The following is a 26,507-nucleotide window of genomic DNA, read 5'->3' on the forward strand; positions in this document are numbered from 1 at the left end:
TGTTCCCCCTCTTTGTGGCCTTGGGCAAAGGTCCCACAATATCCACCCCTATGCATTTGAACGGAATGTCAATCACAGGCAAAGGGCACAACTTTGCTTTGGTCCTGTCGCGGCTATTCCCCTGCCTTTGACACACATCACATTGTTTACAGAACTCCCTGATCTGCTTCCCTATGTCAGGCCAGTAAAAATTCTGTGTGATTCTCTGCTGTGTTTTGTTCACCCCTAAGTGTGCAGCAAACATGTCAGAGTGCCCCCTTTGTAAGATCATGGGGCGATACTTTTCAGGTACCACCAGCTGACTTCTGATCTCATCTCCCCCTTTTGAGATATTCCTCAGGGTCTCTCTATATAAAATCCCCTTTTTCTCCAGAAATCTCACTGGGGTTTCAGGTGTTAGCTGGGCGTCAGTCACCTGTTCAAAACACTTTTGGAGAGTGGCGTCTGCCTTTTGCTCTTGTCCAAATCTGCTGTCTGTGGTTAAGGTTTCCACCACAGCTTCTGAACTCCCCTCTGCTTCCGTCTCTGGCTCATCATTACCCCCTTGAACTGTCCCCGTGGTGGCTTGTGAGCGTGTAATCACTAGCACCCGTTTCACATGTTCAGCCAGGTCATTTCCCACGAGCACGGCTGCTGGCAGAGTCGATGAAATCGCTAGCCGCCAAACTCCCCTCCAGCCTTGAAAGTTGACAGGTACCTCCGCGACTGGTAGTGAGATTATCTGCCCCTCAATCCCTGCCACCTTTATGCTCTCATTTGGGATTACATATTCCCTCGGAATAATATCTGGATGGCACAGGGTCACCTGGGAACAAGTGTCCCGCAGCCCCCGATACTGACGGTCAAGTATTCCTACGTCCACCCCTGCTGTCTCAAACAACTGAGAATCTGTTCTCACGAGCAAGCATCGCTTGACCTCCACAAGAGGACCACCTTCCTCAGCCTGATCAGCAGATACAGCCGTTCCAGACTGAGCAGCCATGGCAACAGGCTCCCTCAGTGACAATGAGCCTTGCTCTCTCAGGACACAGAACACAGCTTTTGGCTTGGTTCCACTAGAATCCTGAGGCACCATTCCTTTTAGCTGCTTTAATTTCTCACACTCTGAGATTAGATGGCCCTTTCCCTGACAGAAATAACATTTTCTGGTGTATTTTGATTCTCTCTCATCTTGTTTTGGTTTTCCCTCCAAAATCTGAGGTCTTGGTTTCATGTCTGAGGGCTTCCCTTCACCATGGGCCCCTCCCCCTTGCTGGTTTTTCCCTGGTCCCTGAGAGTACTTGCTGTAGGTTTCTTTGGGTTTACCTACAGATTTCCCCTCACCCAAGGGCTTTCTTATTTGTGAAATAAAATCTGCGATCTCGGCAGCTTCCACCACAGATTTTGGTTTCCTTTCCCTCACCTGGAATTTCAATTCCCCATGCAGGACTGAATAGAACTGTTCCAGTGCTATCAAGTCTTTAAGCTGCTCATAGGTCTCTGTCCCCTCCTGAGATAGCCATTTCTCAAGCAGCCTCACCAATTGGGCCCCCACTTGGGTAAAAGTCTGCTCTGGCTTTTTGGTGATTGACCTAAATCTTTGTCTCAACTGTTCCGCATTTATCCCATGTCTTGCAAACACCAGTTTTTTAAACTCTGCAAAATCTTTCATCAGTTCCTCAGGCATCTCGGCATAGACCTCAGCCAGGCTACCACTGATTAAAGATCGCATGATGGTCATCTTCTCAGTTTCCCTCACTGAGAAGTCCACAAACGCTCTTTCCACTAAGGAAAAGAATACCTCAGGACAATCTCCCTTGTGGTACACAGGGAATTTCTTCAGGTCAGCCTTAGACAATTGGCCTCCCTCAGAATCCCTATTGTTATTATTGTTCTGGTTCATCAGTTCCAATTTTCTTAATTCAAACGCCATTCTTTCTTTTTCCAGAGCAATTTTCTCTCTCTCCATTCTTTCTTCCCTCTCCATTCTCTCTCTCTCTCTCTCTAATTCAAATTGCCGTTGTTTCTCTCTTTCCTCCATTTCAAATTGCCTTTCTCTTTCCTCCCTTCTTTCTCTCTCTAATCTTTCCTCCACTTCAAATTGCCTCATTCTCAGTTCATGCTGTTGGGCTAGGAGTATCTTTCTGAGTTCTGGGTTCTGCTCTCCTGTGCTGTCACCTTGCACTGAGCCAAATTCATCCTCAGAACCTTGGTCAACCTGGGGGTCTTTCACTTCACCCATTTCTGCCATTTGGCTTCGAGTCAAGGGCATAATCCCCCCTCAGAACAAGCTGCTTTAAAAGTCAAGCCTCAAAATAAAACGACCACTTTTTTTTCTCTTTTGCCTCAGAACCAGCTTTCTATAGATTGCTGCTGTTCTTCAGCACTACTTGCAACTGTAGCAAGTTAGAGTCTACCCCCCTCTGCTGGGCCTCTCAGCAGGCAGGCTGAATCACTTCTACTTTACAGTTTTGCCTCAGCTTTTTCCCGCCAAAACAGGCTGCCTCAGAGCACCGTAATCTAGTCCCCAATCTGAGGTTACACGTTCTTCTACTAGTGCACCCCCCCGTGAGGTACACCTAGAAGATTACCTACGTGCTCTCAGATTGTCCCTGACTAGACCCCCCTTGCTCTGGGCACACGTGCCAAGGCTTTGCTGGACCACTGGACAACTGGACCAGTCGTATCCCACACGCTGGACACCAATCAATGTGACAAACCCAGACCTACTGGGATCTGCCACACGTTAACTAAGCTGCCACCAACCATTCCCTATAAGAAGTCACACAGACCAGGGATGGATTTTCAACAAATAAAAGAATAAGGTTTATTTAAAATAACACACAGGGAAAATAAAATGATCAGGTGAATAAGATAAAGTAACGTGGCTTAGTTTCACTCATACATACACACAGTTTGGTTCACACAGAACCCTTAACTTGAAGCACAGACCCTGAACCTATCAGTTCTGGCTAACCAACAGACACCTGAACCTATCAGGTTGGTACTCTGACACACAGTAGTACCCTGTCTGACACACAGACTCCCACACCAGCTTCTTCTTCCCAGCTGCTGCTTCGTCACATCCCAGCGTCTCCCTTTCACCACACAGGCTTCACATATATATACAGTACAGCCCCTCCTCCTGATGTCCCGCCTTCCACTCCCCATAGGATGGAACTTTCCCTCCAAACCCATGACAGACAGGTAACATCAGTGCTGTATGTAACACTCAGCACTAGTTATTTTACTTTGTAGTTGCTAATCTGGTAGGGATGAAAAGCCTGACTTTCCACACATTTATAGTGAATGCTGTAAATTCGTGATTAGATCTCCCTTCCAGTAAGAATTACTCATTATTACTGATTACAATTCTTACTTCTGATGTTCTGTTGAAGGTCTCGATTAAAAAAAGACTATGATGACTTCAAAAGGCAACCGGATCATGATAAATTTACTAGAGAACAGTGGACTAATGAGGATAGCGAAATACATACTGGCAAAGAGGTTTCCAGTTCATTAGCCAGTGAACCTTCAGAGCACACAGAATTTCTGAAAAGGGATTGCACAAACTCGGGTAGGTGCCTTTAGGAGTCATTGTGAATTCCTAGAAGTGTTACATCAGTTCTATGTGTGGGTTTTTAGTTCAGTCACATCAGAAGTTTGAATAGCAAAAGCTTTAGCATAATTATTGCCACTTTAGGGATGGTAATTTGTTTTGCATGATCTCATCCTTTTCTCTTGTTCCTACATGTCATGGAAAGGATAGCAGTACACAGACATGATAAAAGGTGTATACACTTGTGCTTGGTGTTGAGAAGGTACACATGAAGGAGGTTTTCTTCTTCTTCCGGAATATCAGAAGGGTTCTTCTATATAGCCTTGATGATGGGAAACCAAGAATAGAAATAGGATTTCCAGATTTCTAGGACTTCTAGTTTCAGAATTCATTTAACATCTCCTAGGCAGAATCCTGGGACTGGGAAGAGAGAAACCAGAAGACAAAAGAGATGCCTCCCTACCTCAGTTTTCTGCTTCACTTCATATATTTCAACTGGGAAGATGAAGGAAATGCCCACTGAATCCCACTGCTTCCTGGGTGTTACCCCAGTGCTCAATGGGAAGAGTAGTTCAGTGAGAAGCTCGCACTATAGGATCTAATGGGTAGGGAGGCCTCTTTTGCCATGGAGCGCTGTGGTGACTTCTAGGAGGGAAGCAGAAAATATAGGGAAGCATCTCTTTTGCCTTCTAACTTCTCTCTCAGTTCCAGAATTCTGCCTGGGGGATTTTGGATGAATTTGGGGTCTGGAAGTCCAGAATAGAGATAATCCAGAATAGAGAAAAGGAAATGATTTTTTTCACAAGGCACACAGTTAAAACTGTGAAATTTGCTGCCACAATATGTAATGATGTCCACTGACTTGGGCAGATCGGAAAAGGGTATTGGATAAATTTGTGAACATTGGGAGTGTCTTTGGCTATCAATCATGACAGATAGCATGCTCCCTCCAGTATTACGCTCTAGAATGGTCTAATAAATTTATTAAAATGTTTAAATTTTGCTTGTTGAAATATTTTTCTTTGCTTTGCTTCCCTAGAGGACATGAAATTATCAGAAACGGATCTTGCTGCAGGAAAATCCAGACCAGTAAGAAAAGAACTGAATTGTAAAGAAATTCAAAAGACAGTGCCTAGATCTCTTAAACGCCAGTTGAAGCAAGACTGTCACCTGGATGACAGCACAAATGACTTTTCACCAAGAAAAAAGCTGAGATTAAGCACAAGTGATTCTCTAATCCATAGTACAGACAATGACCTGTCAATTGATGGTTGCTTGGATAAGAAAATAGAATCCTCACTTTCAGAACCATTGAATATGACAGACTCTCCAACATCAAATTTAGTAAAAGGGACCAAACCCATCCAGGCCTTACTTGCTAAGAATACTGGGAACAAAGTGACCTTAACGAGTCAGCTGTCACCCACTGCAGGTAAAAACATTTTGACATCTGAAAAGCTGATAATGTCAACTATGGGCACATCCCCAGTCAAACCTATGTTGCCCAGCCAGAGCAGCTCAAAGAGTCCTTTACAAGTATTATATAAAATTCCAGGTGGCCACTGTGTGCCAATAGACCTGCATAACAATTCAGTGAAGATTCAGATGCAGCCTATGACTGACTGTAAATTCTCAGAGAAAAACATTGGAGAAAAGATCATGCAGCAAGTCCTTATTTTGCCTAAAAATTTTCTTATTCATCACAAAGAGAATAAAAGTGGAGCAAAAGGAACACCACTGTTGCAGCAAAAGACTACTGAACAGCACTGCATCTCGCTGCCACAGCCAACAGCTTTCGACACTACTCTAACACCTACTCTTCCAGTTTCTACTGCAAATCCTGCTACCGCATTTTTGCCTGGCCCAAACTTTAGAAAGAATAATACACATTTGCCACAGCAAGCTAATGTAGTGAACAGATTTTCAGCATTGCCCTCTATAACCTCCACAAGTAATGTGGTGACATCAGTCGTGAAAACAAGCGAAAGTGAGACCACTAAAACTAAGACAGTAATTTTGGCTGCATCTTCTCCCGTTGCTTCACCCACTTTTTCCTCAACTGTTCAGACTTTGACAACAACACTACCACAGAGCGTTTCTGCATGCACCAGCAGTTCTTCCCTGAGACTAGCATCTCCACAAAAAAGTGTTGATATGGGTGACGCTAAGCAAGAACTGAAAACCATCTGTATCAGAGATTCACAGTCTATTCTTGTTACAACACGAGGTGGGAACACAGGAATTGTTAAGGTGCAGACAAATGCAGAACAGGTTTCCCCTTGTAGCTTGTCTCCAAGTTCTGTTTTTACATATGCACCTCAGCTTCAGGCATTTTTAGTGCCCAAATCCACACCACTGTCAACCTCTACTGTTTCAACTGTAACAACCACCATACCTTGTTCCCCAACACTTATCCAATCCTCTTCCACAACCTCTACTTCCAATTCAACTGTTCCTCCCTGTATAAATCAAGCAGCAGGGAAAAATATGACACTTGCATTTGGACAGCAGATGTCACAAACTGGTAGTAACATGGGTCATGGAGTGCAAAAAAATGTACACGTCTCCTCCCCTACTTTCCTGTCTCCCGTAGCCTCCAACATTGTTATGCCACCATCAAACAGCTCTGGTAATGCAATTAACATTTCTTCAGGACCCATTGGACAGAATACAACATGTACTACACACAGTTCTTTTACTAATCAGCAGATCAGTATAAGTAGTACAAAATGTCCTGCTTCACAACCTGAATCCATGCCTATAACCACTGGAAGTGTGATGAGTGGTGCACAGATTCAAAAACTTATGTTGGTCACAAATCCCCCCCTTCTTCCTGCCTGTGGGACTACAGGAGTCAATCTAATCCCTGCTCCAGCATCCACTGGCACTACTGCACAGAAACTGGTTTTCATTAATACTCCACTTGGCAGTATTCAAACAAACACTAATTTAACTGCAGAATCATTTAAGCAGACTTTCCCTCCTGTGGGTAAAGCGTATATTAAAAGCACAGAGCAGCCTCAGTTAGTCCTCATTCCATCTACTGTGGGAGCATCCATTAAAGTAAATACGTCACCAACTGTTTCTCAAATAAAAGATGTAAAAATAGGACTTAACATTGGTCAGGCCACTATAAATAGCACAGGTAATGCTCAGAGTGTTCCATCAATTAACATTATGCAGTCTACATCTTCAAAAGATAGAGAAGATAAAAATAGCCAGGATTTATTTGTGCCATTGTCAACAAGTGGTGCTTTGGTTCCTGTTTGTTCAAGTTTGTCTTGTCAGAATACTGCACCTGACAAAGAATCTCCATATGTTGTAACAAGAGCATTAAATATATCTACAGTACCAGCAAACACACATTTAGATTCTACTTCTGTGCCATTAAGTGGGAGTACTACTGGAACAAGGCCTACCATCTTGAGTGGTGGAATAGATACATCAGCAAAAATAGCACCCATTTTAACAACTCGATTGCGCACTTCTAGTGTTGGAAATACTGTGGCTATATCAACTGTGAAAACCGGGCACCTTGCCTCATCAGTTCTGATTTCAACGACTCAACCAGCAGTTTGTCATCCGAGTTTCTCATCTAGTTTCCAGCTACCAGTTACAGTTGCCTTGCCTGGGCTGTTGAATGGTGCACCTAAAATGGTACACACAGTCCCTCAGTTGCCAGCAGTTTCACCTCCTGCACAATGTATGGCCCTTTCAAAAGGTCAGCAACCTACACTTGTCCAATTTCAGTCACCAGGAATTCCAGCTGCAGTACCAATAAATGGAGGTGCTCAGAAACCTCAAACAGTGTTGCCCCCTAATGCTCCAAATACAGGCAAAGTAATTGGTTTTCCTAATATAGTTCCCCTGCCTTGCCAGCTTCTGCCTCCTAATTTTGTAAAGCCTGTTCCTGTTTTCACTTGTACTCCTGGTGCTTCTACCACTCAAACTGCCCCAGCTTCGTCACCAGTAGCTGGTAATATAGGAGGACAATTGAATGAGCCTTGTATTCAACAGAAAATAATTATTAACACTTGTTCACCTTTGGCACCTGGAACTCAGATAATGATCAGCGGAACCCGTTTCATTGTTCCACCTCAGGGCCTTGGAGCTGGCAGCCATATTCTTCTCATCTCAACCAATCCCAAAGCTGGACCTGTTTTAACTGTTAGTAATGGAAATGGGTTTCAAGGTTTATCCCATGCTTCTTCCTCTCCCCAGAAGACGACAGAAGTGTTGAGTAATGTGTCAAGTTGGCAGCCATCAAAACAACCTTTGAAAAGCTTTACCAAAATTGTAAACTCCCTTGGCACTGCAAACCCTCTGCCTATTGTACATGCAACGCCACAGATAATGAACAATGGTGCAAAACCAAGCACTCCATCTTTTCCAACAACACTGTCTACATCTTTGGTAAAAGTCACCCCATCAACTAGTGTAGCTAAAACATCTTTGGCTGATACAACTCATGCTAGTGACTCACAGCTACAAAACAATACCTCTGTATTGCAGCTAGACACTTCTATCAAAAAATTGATGGTCAGCCCAGAAGGAGCTATTTTGAATGCTATAAAGGCTTCATCATCAAAATCTTCCTCTATGCCTTCATCCTTCTCTCCAGACATAATTTCTACAACCAGAAATCCTCCTGTTGTCTTCCCTACTTTTCTAAATTCCAGCATAGGTGTACCTGACACAGCTGCCTCTTGAATTTAAAGTAAATGAGCTGTTAAAATGTTGGAACATTATTTCATACATGGAAGTAATTTATAATTGTTTAAAAAAATAGTGTGCTATTTGCAAATACACATGGGGCTGAATCCAAGATACATGGTAACCATTTGGAGCAGGTGGAAGCAGCCAGGTAAAAGTCAGCGCTGTTTTGCGTGCTGCTGGGAACTCATGGGTTGAATGGAGACAGGATTCTGCATATCACTTGGCTGGTTTGATGTTCCCTGGAAGCTTCTACGTGTTAAAGTTTCAAAACATCTATCATATGCCCATGGTTGGGGGCTTTGGTGTGTGAATAAGGTTATAGTTGACCTTTGAAAAAAAGCTTCCTATTAGATTGCAGGAGTTTTCATGTTTCCCTTTTTTTTAATTGTAGAGAAAAAAACTCTTAAAATAATTTTCAGAGCTGTGCATTCAAGTTTTTTTTAAATTTAAATGGTCATAGAAGGCCACCTGTTGAGACATGTTGTGCAAAACAATGTTGATTCTTGGTTAGCACATTTACAAGAAAATGCTTCTCGCAATTTAAATAGTTTCCCAGTCTCATTTATAAACGGTACAGTACACTTTTGTTTTGGAAATTTTGCTTTGTTTTTTTAAAGAACACAACATATTTATGCATTGTAAAATGCAGTCTGCTATGTAAAAATGTACATATCCCTGATTCCCTAACCATATGTACTAAAATATGTGTAAAAAGAACTACTCTGTCTTATTTATGATTTGTTTACATAATGTATAGTTTTTTAAGTATTTTAGTAATTTTGGACAAGTGTACTGTTTAGCAATAATGCAGAAGAATCTGCATGTAATAATAAACAAAGTTGATGTATTTTTGCTTGATGATAGCGTCACTGTGGAAAATGATACTTGATATCATAAGGTTATGTATGTATGTGCATTAAGAAATTTAAGGTGTTGGGGTTTTCAGAATTGTTGTAAGCCCAAACACACTTACTGCAACACAAATTTCATTAAAACTAGTGGGATTTACTGTCAAGTAAATGTGCCTACAGTTATAATTTTCCCAGCCTTTAGTTTTGTCTCTGCAGTTTTCCTTTGCATCATTTCCAACTTCTACCGTCACTACCAAAGGTTATATTATTGTGGCCCTCAGAGTTAGATATTTTGTCCTTTTTCACAATTTTGAGGGCCTGCATTTCATAGCATGAGGAAAAACAAGGGAAAGAATTGGATTATCAAATGGCTATGTTATAATGGAGAAACTGTTGTGCCTAAATTCAACAGTATTAATATAAGGTCTGGTTAAGCAGCAGGCATAGGAACTTTTCTCCATAAATATTCAATTTAAAATACAGATTTATTTTCACAGTGAACCTGAGTTAATAAATGGAAGTCTTAAAACAATTTAGAAAGATAAAAACCCAAGTAATTATTACTCATGCTTCACTTAATAATACAATTTGGGCAAGCTTTTAAAAACTCTTTTCAGGATAGATTATCCTTGGCAAAATTTAACTGGGAGTTTCATCTAGAGCAATGGTTCCCAGCCTTGGATAACTCAAGTGTTGCTGGATTGCAGCTCCCAGAAACCCCGGCCAGCACAGCTACTGGTGGAGGTTTCTAAGACTTACAGTCCAAGAACTGGGTTATCAAAGATTGGGAACCAGTAAACTAGAGCATTCTAAACTGTTTTAGTCGATTAACTCTCCAATGCTATATTAAACAATGGACAGTAGCCAGAATTTCTTTTGGGGATTCTTGTTATAGTAGGTGACTGCTTCCCCTTGTGGAACTTTGTTAAAGATGACAAATTCTGGAGAATATTTAGGATTTCCCCAGAAAAGTCGTGTGACAGAAATACCTAAATGGTTTCATTTTGGGGTGGGATGTTAAGAATTGGAGCTGCTACTAAGAGGGAAATGTGAGCTCAAATCTAGGAGAATTTCCTGGATTCACTTCTGATTACTACTCTCTCAGTTGCTAGAGAACAAACTGAAAGTACTGCCTGTCTTTTCTTGAAATAAGAGATAAAAACAATACAATATTCACAAAACTCTGGCTTCTTGGAAAACTTGGAAATCAGTACCTTTCTCTTAACTGTAGTATAGTGGCAACAGAACTGGATGTCCACAACCAAAGAGCTATTAACTATTCGTACATCATTCTATAGCAAGTTTCCTTTATAAAAGAAAGTGGCTATTTAGTAGGTAAAATAATTTGTTAGAAAATCCTTACCAAATTAATGTTTCAAATTTCTTCTCCAAGCTGTTTACTGTGTATTCCCATCTGCTGCTGCTTCAGTGCTTTTGCTTCTTAAAAAATCAGGACATTTTAGCAAGGTGACTCGCTGTGCCGTGAGGTCTATTAAGTTTGCCTGAATTTATTTATTTATTTTATTATTTATTTATTTTATTTATATCCCGCCTATCTAGTCTGTTAAGACCACTCTTAAGGGCACACATTTTGGATCTGGGTGATTCTACAACCAAATTGTGCTCATTTAGACAGATTCAGGAGACGTTCAAATCAAAGTGGAACTTTGTAGCTGGCTGAAATTTGTTAGCAATTTATGTTTGGAGAAAGACAGTGCATCTCCAAAAACTGATTCATTTCTCCTTAAGTTCTCCATATAAGGTGAAGCAGGAGAACATAGAGGCCTCCAAATCTTGTTGGACAGTAACTCAGGACATCTTTGGCTTGATGGCTATGGACTTATGAGGGTTGTAGTCCAAGATCATTTGAACAACCATGTATTCCCAACAAGGAGCTGAGACAAGTGACAGGAGCTCACTCTGTTGCGTGGATTCGATCTTACGACTTCTGGTCTTCCGACCTTGCAGCACAGAGGCTTCTGCAGTTTAACCTGCAGCGCCACCAGCTCACACTTATAATTACATATAGACATTTTTCCAGTGTTTGTCAATCCCAAAATCTTGGGGGAAGGATGTTCAAATCATATATCACAGAACTAACACAAGATTCAATGTTTTTGCAGTTCTCCTTCCAAAAAGCATAAATATTTTGACAATCTGTGGAACCTGAAAGGGTGTAGAATTTACTGCCTGCCTGGAAAATGCTTGATGCGTAAATGTTCTCTCTGTTACTATGCTCCCTGTCAATCCTTGTCTTATGGTATATTCTGCAATTACAATGATGAGTGTAAAACAGAGCAAAACAGTCTTCAGCTATTTTTTTTCACCAGAACTCTCAAACCCCCACACTTCTTGTTTTGAAATTTTTCAGGGTTCTTTTCTAGGCATGTCGACATGGCAGCCAATTTTATCCAAACTGCCCTCATGGCCAAGGAGGGGAATAAGAGTATGGAAATGATTTCCCCCAGATTTAAAATGTCTACACTGAACTGTGCAATTATGAAATTCATTATTCCATTTGATATGTCATTTTCATGAAAAATGTCCCCCCAAAAAACAAGGAAGAAAATGGCATTCTTTTTTTAAACCCTCAAACTATAAAGGCTGCTCTTGGTCAAAACTCCTTACAGGAAGAAACTTGCTTTATTTTGATATTTGGCTTTCTTTCCTTTGAACAATCTCTACAAATTCCATTCTATTAAGAGACAAACTTATTGATAGTCTTTTCTTTTTAAAAAGCCTTACAAATTTCAAGAAGATTTCTTCAGTATTTATTATTCTTAGCAGGTTCCTTGTGTATAATTTTTCATAATCTATTTCATGCAGAATGAATTCTAGAAAACTACATTAAAGATACAAAAAGCTGTGATATAAACATTTGAATACATCTCATGCAATAGGGATTTTCTTTAAACAACAGTGGTTTCTGGAACCATTTATAATAGTGTGAGCCTTCTCCTACATACATACACACATTACTGCTAGAAATTAAAGACAGCGCATGTAATTAAGTCACACTTGATATTCTTATTTCATGGTGCATAAGGGGGTGGCAGTGGGTTGGTGGAGATCTTTTCATAGGCTGGTGGAGCCTCAGGTACCTGGATTAATGAAAGTGGAATGAGAGGGAAATCAATCACTTGCATAAAAACCATAATAAGCTTTGTAGCTACCTATGCTAATACAAACAATTTTTATAATCCCACATTATGTTTAAAAGCAACATTATATTCAACGGGATTCTCCCAGGCCAGAAACAAATAAAATTTCAACTTTACAATTAAGCTGCCATGAAAGGTAAAGAATATTTGATTAATCTATGACATTGACTAGAATCCTATTAGTGTCTGCATGAGGTTTCCGTAACTTCCTGTGGCTAATGGACAAGGTGCTGGGGCATAGCTTGTTTGTGCAACTGGGCACACATGATTGAGATGCACCAATGCACATTGTTAATCAGCTACAACAAGTAATGTCCCCAACTTTATGCAGACAGCATGACAATTCTGGTCATTGTATTTCCTTCAGTATTATACAGCTGCTGTTTGGCAGAACCAATTGATGAGCATTTATAGCTTTGAGACATCTTAATATTTTTGGTGCATATTACATTAATAAAAGGGTAGCATACCAATGAAATAACTTCATGCTAAAACACGCTGGTACATAGAATATGCAGATATGAAATGTGCGAAGGGTAATGTGCATATCACAAATATGTACAGTGACACATCCAACAGTATGTCATACACAAACATAGTGCAGCAGCAACTCTACTTCCCCCTTCTTATAAAAGAGTAGTCTGTGATCTGAGCAGGGCTGTGCCTCACCCCAGAATGGTGGAGTGAGGCACCTTCTGCTAAGACCACAGGCTGACAGTGCTTATAATGCATACTGCAAGCTGCTCACTTACTCCAGCATCAGTCACTGCTCATTTTGGGTGCAGAGCACAGATCCCATGGAGGCTGGGAACTTTGAAATATCACAACTTTGGAAATGCTTAACAGGTGTTTCGATTTTCAGCACGTTTAAAAGCCCTCCTTGTATTATTAGTAATTTTGCTGAACATAGTCCAAACTGACTCAATATTAATTTATATTCCAGAAAAGCATGAAAACATAACTTGTCCTGCAAAGCAAATTTTGAAAACAGTTTAATTCCAGTATCTGAGTGTTTTCTTTGATCACACGATAGAGCTATATGCTGAATTTCTTACAGAGGAAAACAAATTATCTTAGCTGTTTTATAACGAATGAAATGTCCAGGCGTTATCATGGTTATATCTTTCCAACTACCCTTACAGCTCTGTTGGCCATCAGAAGTGCATTCTTCAGCAGAAGTGCACTCTCTAGCAACTGTGGAAAGGTGTGCTACAGGTAACAAGGAGTCATCTTCTTACCACAGGGTGATAGTTGCTGTTATCCTCCTGTAAGGGAAATCTGGAGCCCAGTAAAGCACTCTTGCCTTCTGCGGTCTTCATAGTAACCATTCCAAAGTTCTTACTCTACAGAATTGTGAGAACAGGTAGGAAAAAAGAGGGATGAGACCTCTGAATACAATTTGCTGCAGCAAGCTAAGCCTAAGTCATTAATTTGGCCCCCACGTTTTTGAGGTTCATGAGTGTTTTGAAGTGGATAGCCAAAAAAGGGCTGCAGGGTTGAAAGATACACCTGAACTGCATGCTGACATATTCGGGCACATAATCAAGCTGTTGCATCACTGCAGAATGTGTGGTCATAGTAGAATTTGTCCATGGACACTTTCTGTGGTCACATGGCCAATATAACTGAACATGGAATGCCATTATCTTCCTTCTTAAATGGTACCTATTCATCTACTCACTTTTACATGCTTTTGAACTGTTAGTTTGCCAGGAGCTGGGACAAACAACAGGAGCTCATCTCGTAGAAATGGATTCAAACTGCTGACCTTTCAATCAATACCTCAGTGGCTTAATGGTTTAACCTGCAGTGCCACCCATGTCCCTTTTATCTTCAAATTATGCAACTATCAAAAAGAATTAACCAACTGCTTTAATCCAGCTAAAAAACAACAACACTCTCTCTATATACCCAGCAATTGTGGCTCCAAGTTGAGTTCAAACCACATCTAAATTTGTCCAGTGTTCCTTACAACAGTGCTGGGGGAGAGATTTCCACAGCTTTGGAGTCAAGTTTGAAGTGTATCAAATAAAACAAAGAACCAATAAAAGCCAAGAGACTAAAACTGACATGCTTGCACAGAATAATGCAGGTACTTCTTCTAAAAACTGTAAATCATGAAGGTCTCAGGCACTCTCACCACAATGTCATGGCCATCATACTGCTGTGAATGAAGCAGGTCAACGTCAGCCTGTCACAACACAGACTAGGCCAGATTGTGTCAACACACTGAAATTCCATCTATGAGATGCAGGAGACCACAATGGAACAGTCGTGTCCTGTCCAAGCACTGTCCCAGTTTCCCTGGCCAAGCAACAGTGAGAGGCCATTTTCCTGTTGGTGGTGGCCCTCGTGTCTTTTCTTTGTGCAATTAGACACTGAGCAGCAACACAGACATTGTCAGCCAGGTGATCCTCATGCTCAGGCATTTTCAGAAGAGGACAGTTAAATTTTTAACTGCCAGGCATTTCTAGGCAGAGAAACCTTTTCCTGCATGATGGCAAGGAAGTGGTATGGAGGCTGAGGGACAGCTCCAAGTCTCTAGGGCATTTCTCGTGTCAGGACAAAATGTACATTCTGCCCACCATGTGTGATCCTCTCATCAAGGCTACTTTCTCCACAGAAGGATAAAGCTCCAACAAGGAATTCTAGTCCAAACAGTGTGAGATGCTCATGCTAAGAAAAGAAAGCATCAGGAGAGAGCACTCACTGCTACATCTTCCCAGAGTGGTCAACTGCAGCAGCACTGGCAGCCAGGCAAAGGGTGCTCAGTAAGACCACTGAACTCTCCTTGCGCCCAGGATCCATGCCAGTTGTGGGCAAAAGTCATGAATGCCCAGCTCTCATCAAATGAGTGACAGAACATGGCCTTGGCAGCCATTTTCTTTGCAGAGGATCCAATGACAAGCGCTAGTCAGGCCCTCATGCCAGGAGAGGCAATGGGTTTCCTTGCATGGGATTCATATAAGGCGGTGTGTGCATTCTTTAGAGGAGATGGTACCTGTGACGCTTACCCCGTGGTCCCTGCTTGTCTCACCAAACACAGAGCTCACAAAGGTATCCCAACATGCCCTTTAACACACTGCCACCAGTTGATCTCTTTATCAACTTATATTTCCTATGAAGGACTGAGCTCCTTTCAGTACTGAACTTTTAAACATAAGACAAAGGTTCAGTATTTTACTTTAACCTCTTCTGTCTTAATTAAGATAGGTCACATTCTGACTAATCACTCTTTAAACACACTCTCTGCCTCAAATGCAAACTATCTTCTCTCTTCTCTGTCTTTGACTGAACTCCTGAGACCAATGATGGCGAACCTATGGCATGTGTGCCACAGCTGGCACACAGAGCCCTCTCTGTGGGCACCGAAGCCATAAGTCGCCATTGACCCCGTTTTGGCAATCCCTTGTGCTGCTGCAGTGGTCCAGCGGAGGGGGTGCAATGGCGACCATTACCAGTCTAGCCCAATGGGGGATTGGTAAGTATTTCTTTGTTAATACCACCCATAGGGAAAAAAAGCCACAAGCATTTAACCCTTGCCGTGCAGGAGAGTTGTGTGTTTTTTTCTAAGCTAAAACCTCAGTATTCAGGTTTTAATTGCAAGGTTGTCCCTTTGAAATCAATAAGTTGATTTTGTGTGGCTATTTGGGCACTCGAGCTCAAAAAGTTTCACTATCACTGCCCTAGACTCTGACTCACCCTTCCCTTCTAGTTTCTCTGGCTCCTCCTCCCAACAGCTTTCATTGGTACATGCAAATACACTGCTGAATATTCATGCCAGGGGTGATCGCTACAGTACCCTCAGGATGGCCTCTGCTGAAATTCCTGAGACGTTCATGTTATGCACAATGTTTAGCAAGTGTAAATTCAAGGCTTAAGTTTATGCCAAGGTTGGTAAGATTGTCATGTGCAAGTATAACTGTAGATCATACAACTGAAGAAAACATAACGTGTTTCTCAGGAGCTGCAGAGTTCATTTGCTTCACACATGATTAACAACGTAATGTTCTGTCAGATATTAAGAGAAAGAACATCTCGATTAGAAAATATCATTTCTAGCAGTTAGTGAACCTCAGGACGCTCTTCTAGAAACAAAGCCTCATTCAAGGTATTGTAGGTCTGATTAACGAATGTAATCATGAACTGTGTGGCAGGAAGCTGGTTTGTCCTTACCATAATGCTTTTATAGCCGCTTCGTTTTCTGTAATACCACCAGCCAATGATCACTAAAACTGCAAGAACGACAACAAGAATTCCAATACCTGCAGCCCTGTTTTTAAAAAAAGATTTATAGGTAAACAAAAACTTAAACAACAGTTCCCATTTTCCAAACGCATAGGAAGAAAAGGAGACTTAATAATGACCTGTATAAAATGCAATTCCGACACAGAAGACAGAATCTTATTACTTGAACCTGCCCATATAAGTGCACTGGTATAAATCTCAGCAATTAACTGCTACTAATTGAAAAGTCAGCTTTGGATTCGGTGTCACATACCAGTTGTATGACTTGGCAGTTGACAATAAACACTGACTTCTTAATAAACTATAATTTGCCACTGAGATTAATGCTGATGGGTTTACATCAGCATAATTCTTCTGTTGAATTCCAATCAGTAAAAAGATGCTGCAATTTATGCCTACATTTTTTGTAGGAAATGCACTGGGAATGTTTAATCAGTTCAGCAGAACTCTATATATTCAGGAATAACATTGTAAAGTGTGAAGGAAGCACTTAATGAACAAGTTATATAGTAACAGATTTTTTTTAAATAACAAAACTTTATTTTAGACAATCAATCACATTACAAACAGATAATACGATTAACGGTTCATCTTACTTACTAAATATTTTAACCTTCTAAACATCAGCTATTCACACCATTTAATAAAATTACAGTTAATCTCAAATCACCATTCCATCCTAGAAAATTACTGACCAACAATTTTGTCCAACACTTATCTGATATATCCCTGTTGATTTTATGTAGCTTTGAAGAGTACAGATGCCATCTGTGAACAACTTGCAGAACTGTTTCTTTTGTTTTAGCTGATACTGATATATATGGATATTTATTCCATATCCCTGTCCAAAACTCTTCAGGTATACAGTATTAATATTTAAATTTGTTTCCCAGGATGCTTTGGTTCCTCCATCTTTACCATTTTCTTTATATATTACTTTCATTTATATATTACTGAGGTCAATTCTATCCTTTTATTTTTATCTTTTTGTATACAGTACAGTATTGTTCAAATTCAGGGATGAGCACCACCTCCTAGAGTCAGACACAACTGGGCATTTGTCAAGGGGAACCTGAACCTGAACCTTTACCTAGGGCAAGATTTTTGATATAATTGTATTGCAAAGCTCCTTGTTTATTTTATTTGTACTGTTTCTTATTTGCTTTGTTTTCTCTTCTGTTTGTCTAACAATAATTGGTTCCCCTGATTCAAATAAATCCCTAATTCTATATATTCCAATTTCTTTTCAATGTTTAAATTGCACATATTTCTCATGAGATTTAAAATTTGGGTGATCCAAAGGAAGATATAAGGGGGATAATGGGGGAACAAAAGTTTTCATAGGTTGTTGTCATATCCTTAATGTTTAAAAAAATAAAAGGATTATGTATTTGTTCTCTCTTTCTAAATAATTTTGTTGTGTAAATATACATATTTACAATATCCATTTTTCCACCACCCTCCATTTCAACCCAATTAGAGCTTTCTTGAATTTCTTCTGTCTGTATCAATTTAGTAATTTGATTTATTTATAAAGTTTCATAATATTTTTGCAAATGTAGTATCTCTAATCCTCCTTTTGCCCCTTGTCCATATTTAACACCATTAAAAATCTTATCTTGTTTCCCTTTCCCACAATAAACCTCTCTAAATTTCCTTGCTATTATTATTATTTTTAATCCAGTTGTAGAGTTATGCTTTGGAATAAAAATTAAAATGTTAGTAATATTCAAGTATTAACTAAGCCTATTCTCCCTAACACTGACAACTTCAAACTAGCCGATTTTACATTTTATTAACTCTTGATTTCTCAGCAATTATTTCTACTGGATCAGAACACGATATGTCTGATAACGGGCCATAACTAGGTGAGGCCAACTCTCTGGAAAAGTCCAGGTCAATTTGATCAAACCATCAGATACTGAGATGTCCAAACCTGAGGTTATGATTAAAGAATATTTCTTGGGATTTGTTCAACTAAAGCACTGGTTCTTAACCTTGGGTTACTCAGGAGTTTTGGACCGCAACTCCCAGAAGCCTTCACCACCAGCTGTCCTGACTGGGGTTTCTGGGAGTTGCAGTTCAAAAGCATCCGAGTAACAAAGGTTAAGAACCACTGAACTAAAGGACACTACAGGTGTCTTTATGACAGAAACTCTTCTTGGAAGCTTTAGCAATTGAGGAACTGTGTGGTCAAGGTTATGATAATGGGAGTAACATGAAAGGCAAAGAAAATGGCATGCAAAAGAGAATCCTAGACATAAATCCACATGCCTTTTTTGTGCCCTGCAATGCACACTCTTTAAACTTGGTAGTCAACGATGCCGCTAAATGTTGTCTGGAAGCAATAAGTTTCTTCAGTTTGATTCAATAGATCTATAATTATTTATCTGCATCAACTTGGCATTGGCAAATTCTAACGAGCCATGTATCAAGCATAACTGTTAAGCCACTGAGTCAAACGAGATGGGAAAGTCGGATCAATGCTTTAAAACCCCTGAGATACCATTTTGGAAGTAAATATTATGCTTTATTAGAGATCTTTGATGACACAAGCCTAAAGGATTTATCTGGAAATACTTCTCGAATTGAAGCTAAGGCCCTTGCTGATGCTATTTGTAAGTTCAAATTTGTGGTATCCCTTGTTACACGGTACAACATTATTTTTGAAATTAATCTTACAAGCAAGCTGTTACAAAATAAGGAAAATTATTTAAATTCATCTATAAGCCAATTGCAAGTGATTAAGAATTACCTTGTGGGCTGTAGGTGTGGTGTGGGTTTTCAACAAGTTTTGATGGATACTACTGAGATTATAAAGGAGCTAGAAATACTACCAAACTTTGAGACAGAACAAGTTAGAAAAAGAACAAAAAAGCAGTTTGAGTATGAAGCACAAAAGGAGGCACCACAAGATCCAAAGCAGAAGTAAGTTTCTTAGACATGGCCATACAATCTGTTGAAGAGAGATTCCAACAGCCACAACAATATAATTCCTTGTTTGGCTTCCTATATGACATATAGAAGATCAACAAAAAATGTACTGAATATGTACTTAAGGCCTGCAACAATTTGGGAAATCATTGATGCACAATGGAAACAAAGATACTGATGCTGAAGATCTGTGCTATGAACTTATAGCAATAGCTCAAAGACTTCCAAAGTTTATGCCACCACAAGGAGTACTTCTCTTCATAGTGCAACAAAAATTCCTGGATAGTGTGCCTAATGTTTCTGTTGCTCTTATCTCACTTCCAGTGTCAGTGGCTAGTGGTGAACCCAGTTTCTCAAAGCTCAAGCTTATAAAAACATATTTACGCTCAACAATGCTGCAAAGTAGACTAGCTGGCTTGGCAACTATGTCAATTGAACATGCCGAAGCATCAGCCATTGACCTGAAGGAATCAGTGACAAAATTTGCAAAAGAAAAGGCAGGCAAAATGAGATTCTGATGTGGCAAAAATAGAAACATTTAAGAGACATTATAGTTCATAGGATTATTCAAACTATTTGTGAGCTAAAACTTTTGTATTTGAGAAAGAAAATTGAAGACCATTCTATTACTTGTTCTCTCAGTTTTTTAAAATAAAAATTTCACAATTTCAACTTTTGTACTTTCTGTTTTTCCAACAATTTGTTTTTGAAAATTGGTTGGGGGGCGCGCAAGTAGTTAGTCTTGTCTAGGGTGCAAAAAAAAGCCTGGCCCCGGCCCTGAGTTTACCAAACACTGATGAGACCTGGAGGCAGGTCCTTATGGGGACTTTGATTCCCAACATTTGTTCATTCGTTTGTTTGTTTGTTTGTTTATTTATATACCCAAGACAAACTTAGTACTGCTTTAGTACTTTCAAAAATACTATGGTGTTTAGTATGTATCTCTCTCTCACACACACACACCTCGCCTAAGACTTGGCCAGTGCACAAGCTGACCCTGCAGTTTCTCTGGTCTATTGCAAGTCAATGAGGAATCAGCATGGATTAAAATTAAGAAAAGCATTTTGCAGCCTCTCTCACAAGTAAAAACATATGTTCGAAACTGATTTTGAATCTTTTGTCCTGAAACTTGATGCTTTGCTTACTCTTCTGCAGAAAGGGAGCTGTATCTCTTCCCTCCACCAAAGTTGCCATCGAAGTTATGGTCCCCTCTGGGCATCTTATTTGACTCAGGTGAGACCTAGAAAATGAACAAAGTCAAGTAATGCTTTCCTGTAAGATTCTTCATACACAAGGCAGAAATACAAGCTTGCTTGTTAGCAACACATTCCATTAGTGAAAAGCATGGCCCTTTGTCAGGTTCCCACAGTTGCAAGTGACAACTCAGCTGGTGTCTTTGGTGATGCCAATTTAGCTGAGCAGATGCTGTTTTGCTACTACAGTAGGGCCCCTGTATCCACTGGACCAATATCCACAGTTTCACTTAACCCTGGCTGACTGATTAACTCTCATGGTACTACAGCTCCATTTCTTGGATCCAGGCCATGTTTTCAGAATGTCTGGATCAGAAGAAAAATGGGGAAGAACTCCTCAACCCTCAGCTAGGCCCAGCAGGCGACAAGTTCCTACTTGTTCCTTTCCTAGGTGGGAATTGATGGCTAAAACATATGGCCTTCAGTTTCCAAATTCTGTTGTCGTACACCAGCATTCCAAACACAATATTTTAACACATTTGTCAGATTTTACTGTATTTTAAAGTTGTGTTTGCAAATTGTCTCATGCTGTGGGTAAGGGTAGATTGAGAAGCTTCAAAAAGAGTTAGAAAATACATTGTGAAGATTTGATCTAAAAAGTAATCCTTCTCAATAAAGGACAATAAGCAACTACTAGAGACTAACTCCTTTAAGATAAGTGTTCATGTTGACCTCTGAAAGGAAATAGAAGAACGTCTGTGTGAAGAACGTAGATCACAGAAACCACAACATTCACTCACACATTTATTTTTGTTTTGTTTCTTGCTCTGAAGCTTGAGAAGAACCACTATTTAACAACTAGTTCCAGCAGCAGAATCTATAGTTTATATTCATGCTAAGTTTAGGAAATGTAATCATAAAGCACATGCTTTGTATATAGAAGATATATCTCCTTTCGTTGTTGTGGGTTTTTCGGGCTCTTCGGCCGTGTTCTGAAGGTTGTTCTTCCTGACATTTTGCCAGTCTCTGTGGCTGGCATCTTCAGAGGACTGGAGTATGAACTCTGTCCATGCTCTGTTGCTGTTTGTTGGATAGTTGAGCATTTATAGCTGTGGGAACAGCTATTGTTCTTTTCAGGAGATAGGGTGATGATGGTGATCAGCGTGTTTTTGTTTTGGATGTATTGTTGTGATAAGGGGGAGAGATTATCTGTCACTGTGATTGATGGGTGTCTTTAGCTGGTCTTTTTTGTGCAATGATCCCTGGGCCTTGTGGCTGGGTAGAGTTTGTTGACCTTTTGCAGGCTGTATTTTTCAGTGCTGGAAGCCAGGCCTTGTTAAGTTTTAGACTTTCTTCTTTTTTGTTGAAGCTCTGTTGGTGTTTATGGATTTCAATGGCTTCCCTGTGCAGTCTAACATAATGCTTGCTGGTGTTGTTCAGTACTTCAGTATTTTGAAACAGAATTTCATGTCCAGCTTGTTTTAGGACATGTTCACCTACGAAACATCAGGAAGAACAACCTTCAGAACATGGCCAAAGAGCCCGAAAAACCAACAACAACCATCACTTCCCAGCAGTGAAAGCCTTTGAGAATATCTCTCCTTTCCTTTGCTACCGTAGAAGCTCACGAGAAACTCCTGAACAGCAAAAACAAAAATTTTAAGTAGCATGAGGAAGTTCAATTATCTTGGCAGACTGGATAAAAACAACAAATTTTGCAACTGCTACAGAGATATAATGATTTTTATCTTCTAACAGTACAAAGACAAGGTCTTCAGAGAATGATATTTCCAATACATCAAATAAAAATTTAATAGAACGCCCTCTTGCATAACAAGGGCAAGAACACAGAATATGTGAAAAAGCATCTAGTCTAGTGCTGTCAAATTAGCAAACTCTCTCAAAATAAGAATGTCCTCATGATCTTCCTTGCATCTCCCTTGAAAGGACAATGTTCAATCTCACATATAAAAAGGCTCTGCAGTAACATGGAAATGTTAGAAAAACACACACACACACACACACACATACACAAACAGGCCTAACTTGGGAACTTGAGGAATTGGGAACTTGAGGAAAGCGATGACAAACCTCGACAGCATCTTTAAAAAGCAGAGACATCACCTTGCTGACACAGGTCTGCATAGTCAAAGCTATGGTTTTTCCAGTAGTGATGTATGGAAGTGAGAGCTGGGCCATAAAGAAGGCTGACCACCGGAGAATTGATGCTTTTGAACTGTGGTGCTGGAGGAGGCTCTTGAGAGTCCCCCAGACTGCAAGGAGAACAAACCTATCAATTCTAAAGGAAATCAACCCTGAGTGCTCACTGGAAGAACAGATCCTGAAGCTGAGGCTCCAGTACTTTGGCCATCTCATGAGAAGAGAAGACTCCTTGGAACAGACCTTGATGTTAGGAAAGTGTGATGGCAAGAGGAGAAGAGAACGACAGAGGACGAGATGGTTGGACAGTGTCACCGAAGCTACCAAAATGAATTTGACCAAACTCTAGGAGGCAGTGGAAGACAAGAGGGCCTGGCGTGCTCTGGTCCATGGGGTCACGAACAGTTGGACATGACTAACCAACAACAAACTTGGGAACAGGGATATCAACAAAGGAGGGAGAACATACTCATCGAGCTCTCATTTGGGTACTAGACAGATTTATTTTGTGGTTCTACTTCCTTATATACAACCTTGATTCTCTTTCATCAATGTTCCTCAATTATTGTTAATGAGGAACATTGGTGAAAGATATCACTTCAGCCTATGGTATCTCTAAAACCTAAGACCCCAGAGGGTTGCTGCCAGTGAGACGGTGCAGATGGACAGTTATTAAACAGAACAAATACAGTAATGTAGCAGAACGAACACTGGTGGCCACAAGCAACTACAAAACAAATTTTAAACAAGATGCAGAGGTTTTTACAGAACTTAACATTCCACCAGCAAGCTGCCTAATAACAGACGCCACACCATCTGTTGGAAGGAATTGTCTACTACAACTTTATTTGGTTACAGCTGAAGACAGCTTTGAACCAAGCATGGATACAGGGTTCAGATTTGAACATAACCTGACCTGACTGCCAGCCAGCCCACTGCCTTCAAACCTCTTGGTGATGGAAAACCCTGAAATGATAGGACTGCAGGGAAACCAATGGATTTGTCCCTATACTGACTCACCACCAAAGTTGTAAGAAGAATTGTTTATAAGCAATAATACCAGAAAAATAAGTTACAATCTATGCTAACACAGAAGAATGACATATTATCCCTTTCCCCCGGCAATCAACTGTACCTTTAATTTTGTTAACTGAGGAAGGGTGGGTGGGTAAAAGCCAAGCCTGAACTGGCTGTTCCAGCAGGGCAGCGGCTGAATGTATACATCTCAGGTAGGCTTGAGAGAAAACTGGAGCTCTTAGGTCAGCCTGGCCATCTCTTCCCCATGTGTGAGGAAGAAGAAGTTAATGCTACATCTTAGCCTTAGATTTCAAATACCTAAGCTTGGGAACACACACCCTGGTGCTTTCGGATGGGCAACTCTTAGCAATACCAACCACAAGGTATTGTGCTGTGTTTCCCTGCTTATCAAGATTTTTACGTATGGAAAGGGGGGAGGGAAGAGATGAAATAAGGGATGAGAAAACATGAGTGGACTTCAAATTGGGGATAATATATGGATCCTCCCAAGGGAAATCCATGTTTGAGGCAGGGTGATTAAACAATTAACGCCTCATCGGGAAGCACACTCCAAGACGAAGGGACTCTTACAGACTGGGCTATGGGATATCTGGCCATTGTATTGCAAAGTAAAATATACATATGAACAGTTTTAAATTCCTGGCTTATTCCCAGAAAACATGGCTCTCAAATATAAAAGAAGAAAAAGGAAACATTGCAATATACTGTACTATGTTTTATTCCCCTTAATTTTTCTTGTAGTAAGTTTAGTTCTCCAAATACAGTACATTACTACCTTTTATAATCTGTATATTCTGAATTCCTGCTGTTTTATAAGTGCCCATGCCTCCCCAATCACATGATCAAAATTTTCTAATGGATTTGTCTAGTTGCCGTTTGATAAATATCCAAGGAAAATTAACCATCCATGTCAAATCAAGCTGAATGGCTTGCCCTGATTCTTATCAGTCTGTATAAAAATACAGATAAACATTTTGGCTGCAATATTATCTAGTTACACCATTTAAATCTGATTAAATGCTGTGGGGTTGAAACAGCCTAACACAGAACAGTATAATAGCTTCTAATTTCAGCTAACCAGCAAAATGCTAAATTCTGTTGTGAACCAAGTTAAAACACAAAGCACTTTCAGTTAAAACACAAACCCCATTTTAAAGACACCGCCATTTAAGCAATGTATTTCTCATTCAGATACTGTACATTTTTCAGAATTAAGAAAAGTAAAATGCAACTTAGTGTAAAAATCAAGGTTAAAGAATTCATGACTTACCTTCTTACACTAACCCGGACTCTGTCTAAGTGGTAAGAGCTTAATGAGATTTTAAAAAATACTGATTTCCTCTTTTCCTGTTTCCTTGTTAGCCCCAGATAGCTCTTATGATGATCACGAGTTTGAATTCCTGGCAGTCCAGTCTTTGATCATTTCACTTACAGTGAAAGTCTAAAACTAAAAAAAAGAAAAAAGAAAAAAGAAAAAGAAAAAAGCTTCTGCTCTTTCTATTTCCACTACTTTACTCCCACTACTTAACCCTGCTTTCTCCAGTTGCTTGTGCAACTTAATGTTGTATTCCTAGTTGATCTTGGAGAAAACATAGGCATAAAAACCTGGGCCCTCTATGTACTGTAGTATACAGGGGATGTTGTTCAATTATTGGGCATTCATAGAAACTAAGGATGTAGCCTTATACTGTAGTTGATCCTTTGAACCCTGCAACGTCAGCACTGACTTGTAGCAGCTTTGCAGGGTACAGTGGTGCCCCCCTGGACGATTACCCCGCTTGATGATGAATCCGCTTGGCCTTGCTTTGGTGTGGCTCCGTTCCTTCTTGGAGGACCGTCCCCAGAGAGTGCAGCTTGGCGAGATGGCCTCCACCCTGTGGATCCTCAATTGTGGGGTTCCGCAGGAGGTGATCATCTTGCCAATGCTATTTAATACCTATATGAGGCTGCTGGGTGAAGTCATCTGGAGATGTGGGGCCCAGTGCCATGAGTACACTGATGACACCCAACTCTTCTTCTCCTTTTTTCCAACTGCAGTGGATGCTGTTCCAACCCTTGAATGCTGCTTGGGGACCGTTCTGGGGTGGATGAGGGCAAATGGACTGAGGTTGAATCTGGGCAAGATGGAAATCTTGCACGTGGGTGGCCCTGGTGTCAGTGGTTTGGGAAACTCCCTCTCCTTTGAGGGAGTGACTCTTCCCACAAAGAATGAGGTTCGCAGCTTGGGCATCTGCCTGGACTCGGATCTCACCATGGAAAGTCAGGTGACATCTGTGGTCCGGGCAGCCCATTTCCATCTTCAGAGGATTGCCCAGCTGTGTCCCTATCTAGATGTGGGGGCACTCACAACACTGATTCATGCACTCGTAATCTCGAGAACAGACTACTGCAGTGCTCTCTACGTGGGGCTACCCTTGAGGTTGATGCAGAGACTTTCAACTAGTCCAAAATTCGGCAGCCAGATTAATAACTTGGGTGAAGAAATTCCAGTACATCTCCCCCACTCTGGCCGCCCCTCATTGGTTACCAGTTTGTTTCCGCATCAACTTCAAGGTTATGATGATAACATTCAAAACCCTAAACGGTTTAGGACCTTGGTACCTATCAGAATGCCTGCTCCCAGCCAGATCTGTCTGTAATGTCCGTTATTCACAGGCAGGGCGGTTGA

The 26,507-nt window shown here is 40.5% G+C and overlaps 2 protein-coding genes across 3 annotated transcripts in view; one reads left to right on the forward strand and one right to left on the reverse strand.

Moving 5' to 3' along the window:
* Positions 1 to 9,101, forward strand: part of BRD10 (bromodomain containing 10) — a 90,030-nt gene extending 80,929 nt beyond the window's left edge. For both annotated transcript variants that reach the window (XM_020810378.3, XM_020810380.3), the window contains 2 exons: positions 3,378 to 3,556; positions 4,578 to 9,101. In XM_020810378.3, coding sequence (XP_020666037.3) covers positions 3,378 to 3,556; positions 4,578 to 8,248 — 3,850 coding nt within the window. In that variant the 3' untranslated portion in view covers positions 8,249 to 9,101. The remainder of the gene's footprint in view (positions 1 to 3,377; positions 3,557 to 4,577) is intronic.
* A 2,752-nt stretch (positions 9,102 to 11,853) lies between these two features.
* On the reverse strand, positions 11,854 to 25,517 carry MLANA (melan-A). Its single transcript, XM_020810388.3, has 5 exons — positions 25,110 to 25,517; positions 20,594 to 20,688; positions 16,443 to 16,539; positions 13,505 to 13,609; positions 11,854 to 12,206 (listed from the first exon to the last, which is right to left on the reverse strand). Exons 2-5 carry the CDS (start codon positions 20,665 to 20,667, stop codon positions 12,138 to 12,140), a joined length of 345 nt encoding a protein of 114 aa, XP_020666047.1. The 5' UTR covers positions 20,668 to 20,688; positions 25,110 to 25,517; the 3' UTR covers positions 11,854 to 12,137.
* Between the last annotated feature and the right edge of the window lie 990 nt (positions 25,518 to 26,507).

Source organism: Pogona vitticeps, chromosome 2 (assembly GCF_051106095.1).
Source record: "Pogona vitticeps strain Pit_001003342236 chromosome 2, PviZW2.1, whole genome shotgun sequence".
NCBI lineage: Eukaryota > Metazoa > Chordata > Lepidosauria > Squamata > Agamidae > Pogona > Pogona vitticeps.

Bases quoted from the DNA above. Each gene is read 5' to 3' on its own strand.
- MLANA (XM_020810388.3), bottom strand. From the start codon at position 20,667: ATGCCCAGAGGGGACCATAACTTCGATGGCAACTTTGGTGGAGGGAAG. The intron at 16,540-20,593 runs GTAAGCAAAGCA...TTTTAAAAACAG, and splicing joins AGCTCCCTTTCTGCAGAAGA to GGCTGCAGGTATTGGAATTC. The intron at 13,610-16,442 runs GTAAGGACAAAC...ACAATTCTGTAG, and splicing joins GCGGCTATAAAAGCATTATG to AGTAAGAACTTTGGAATGGT.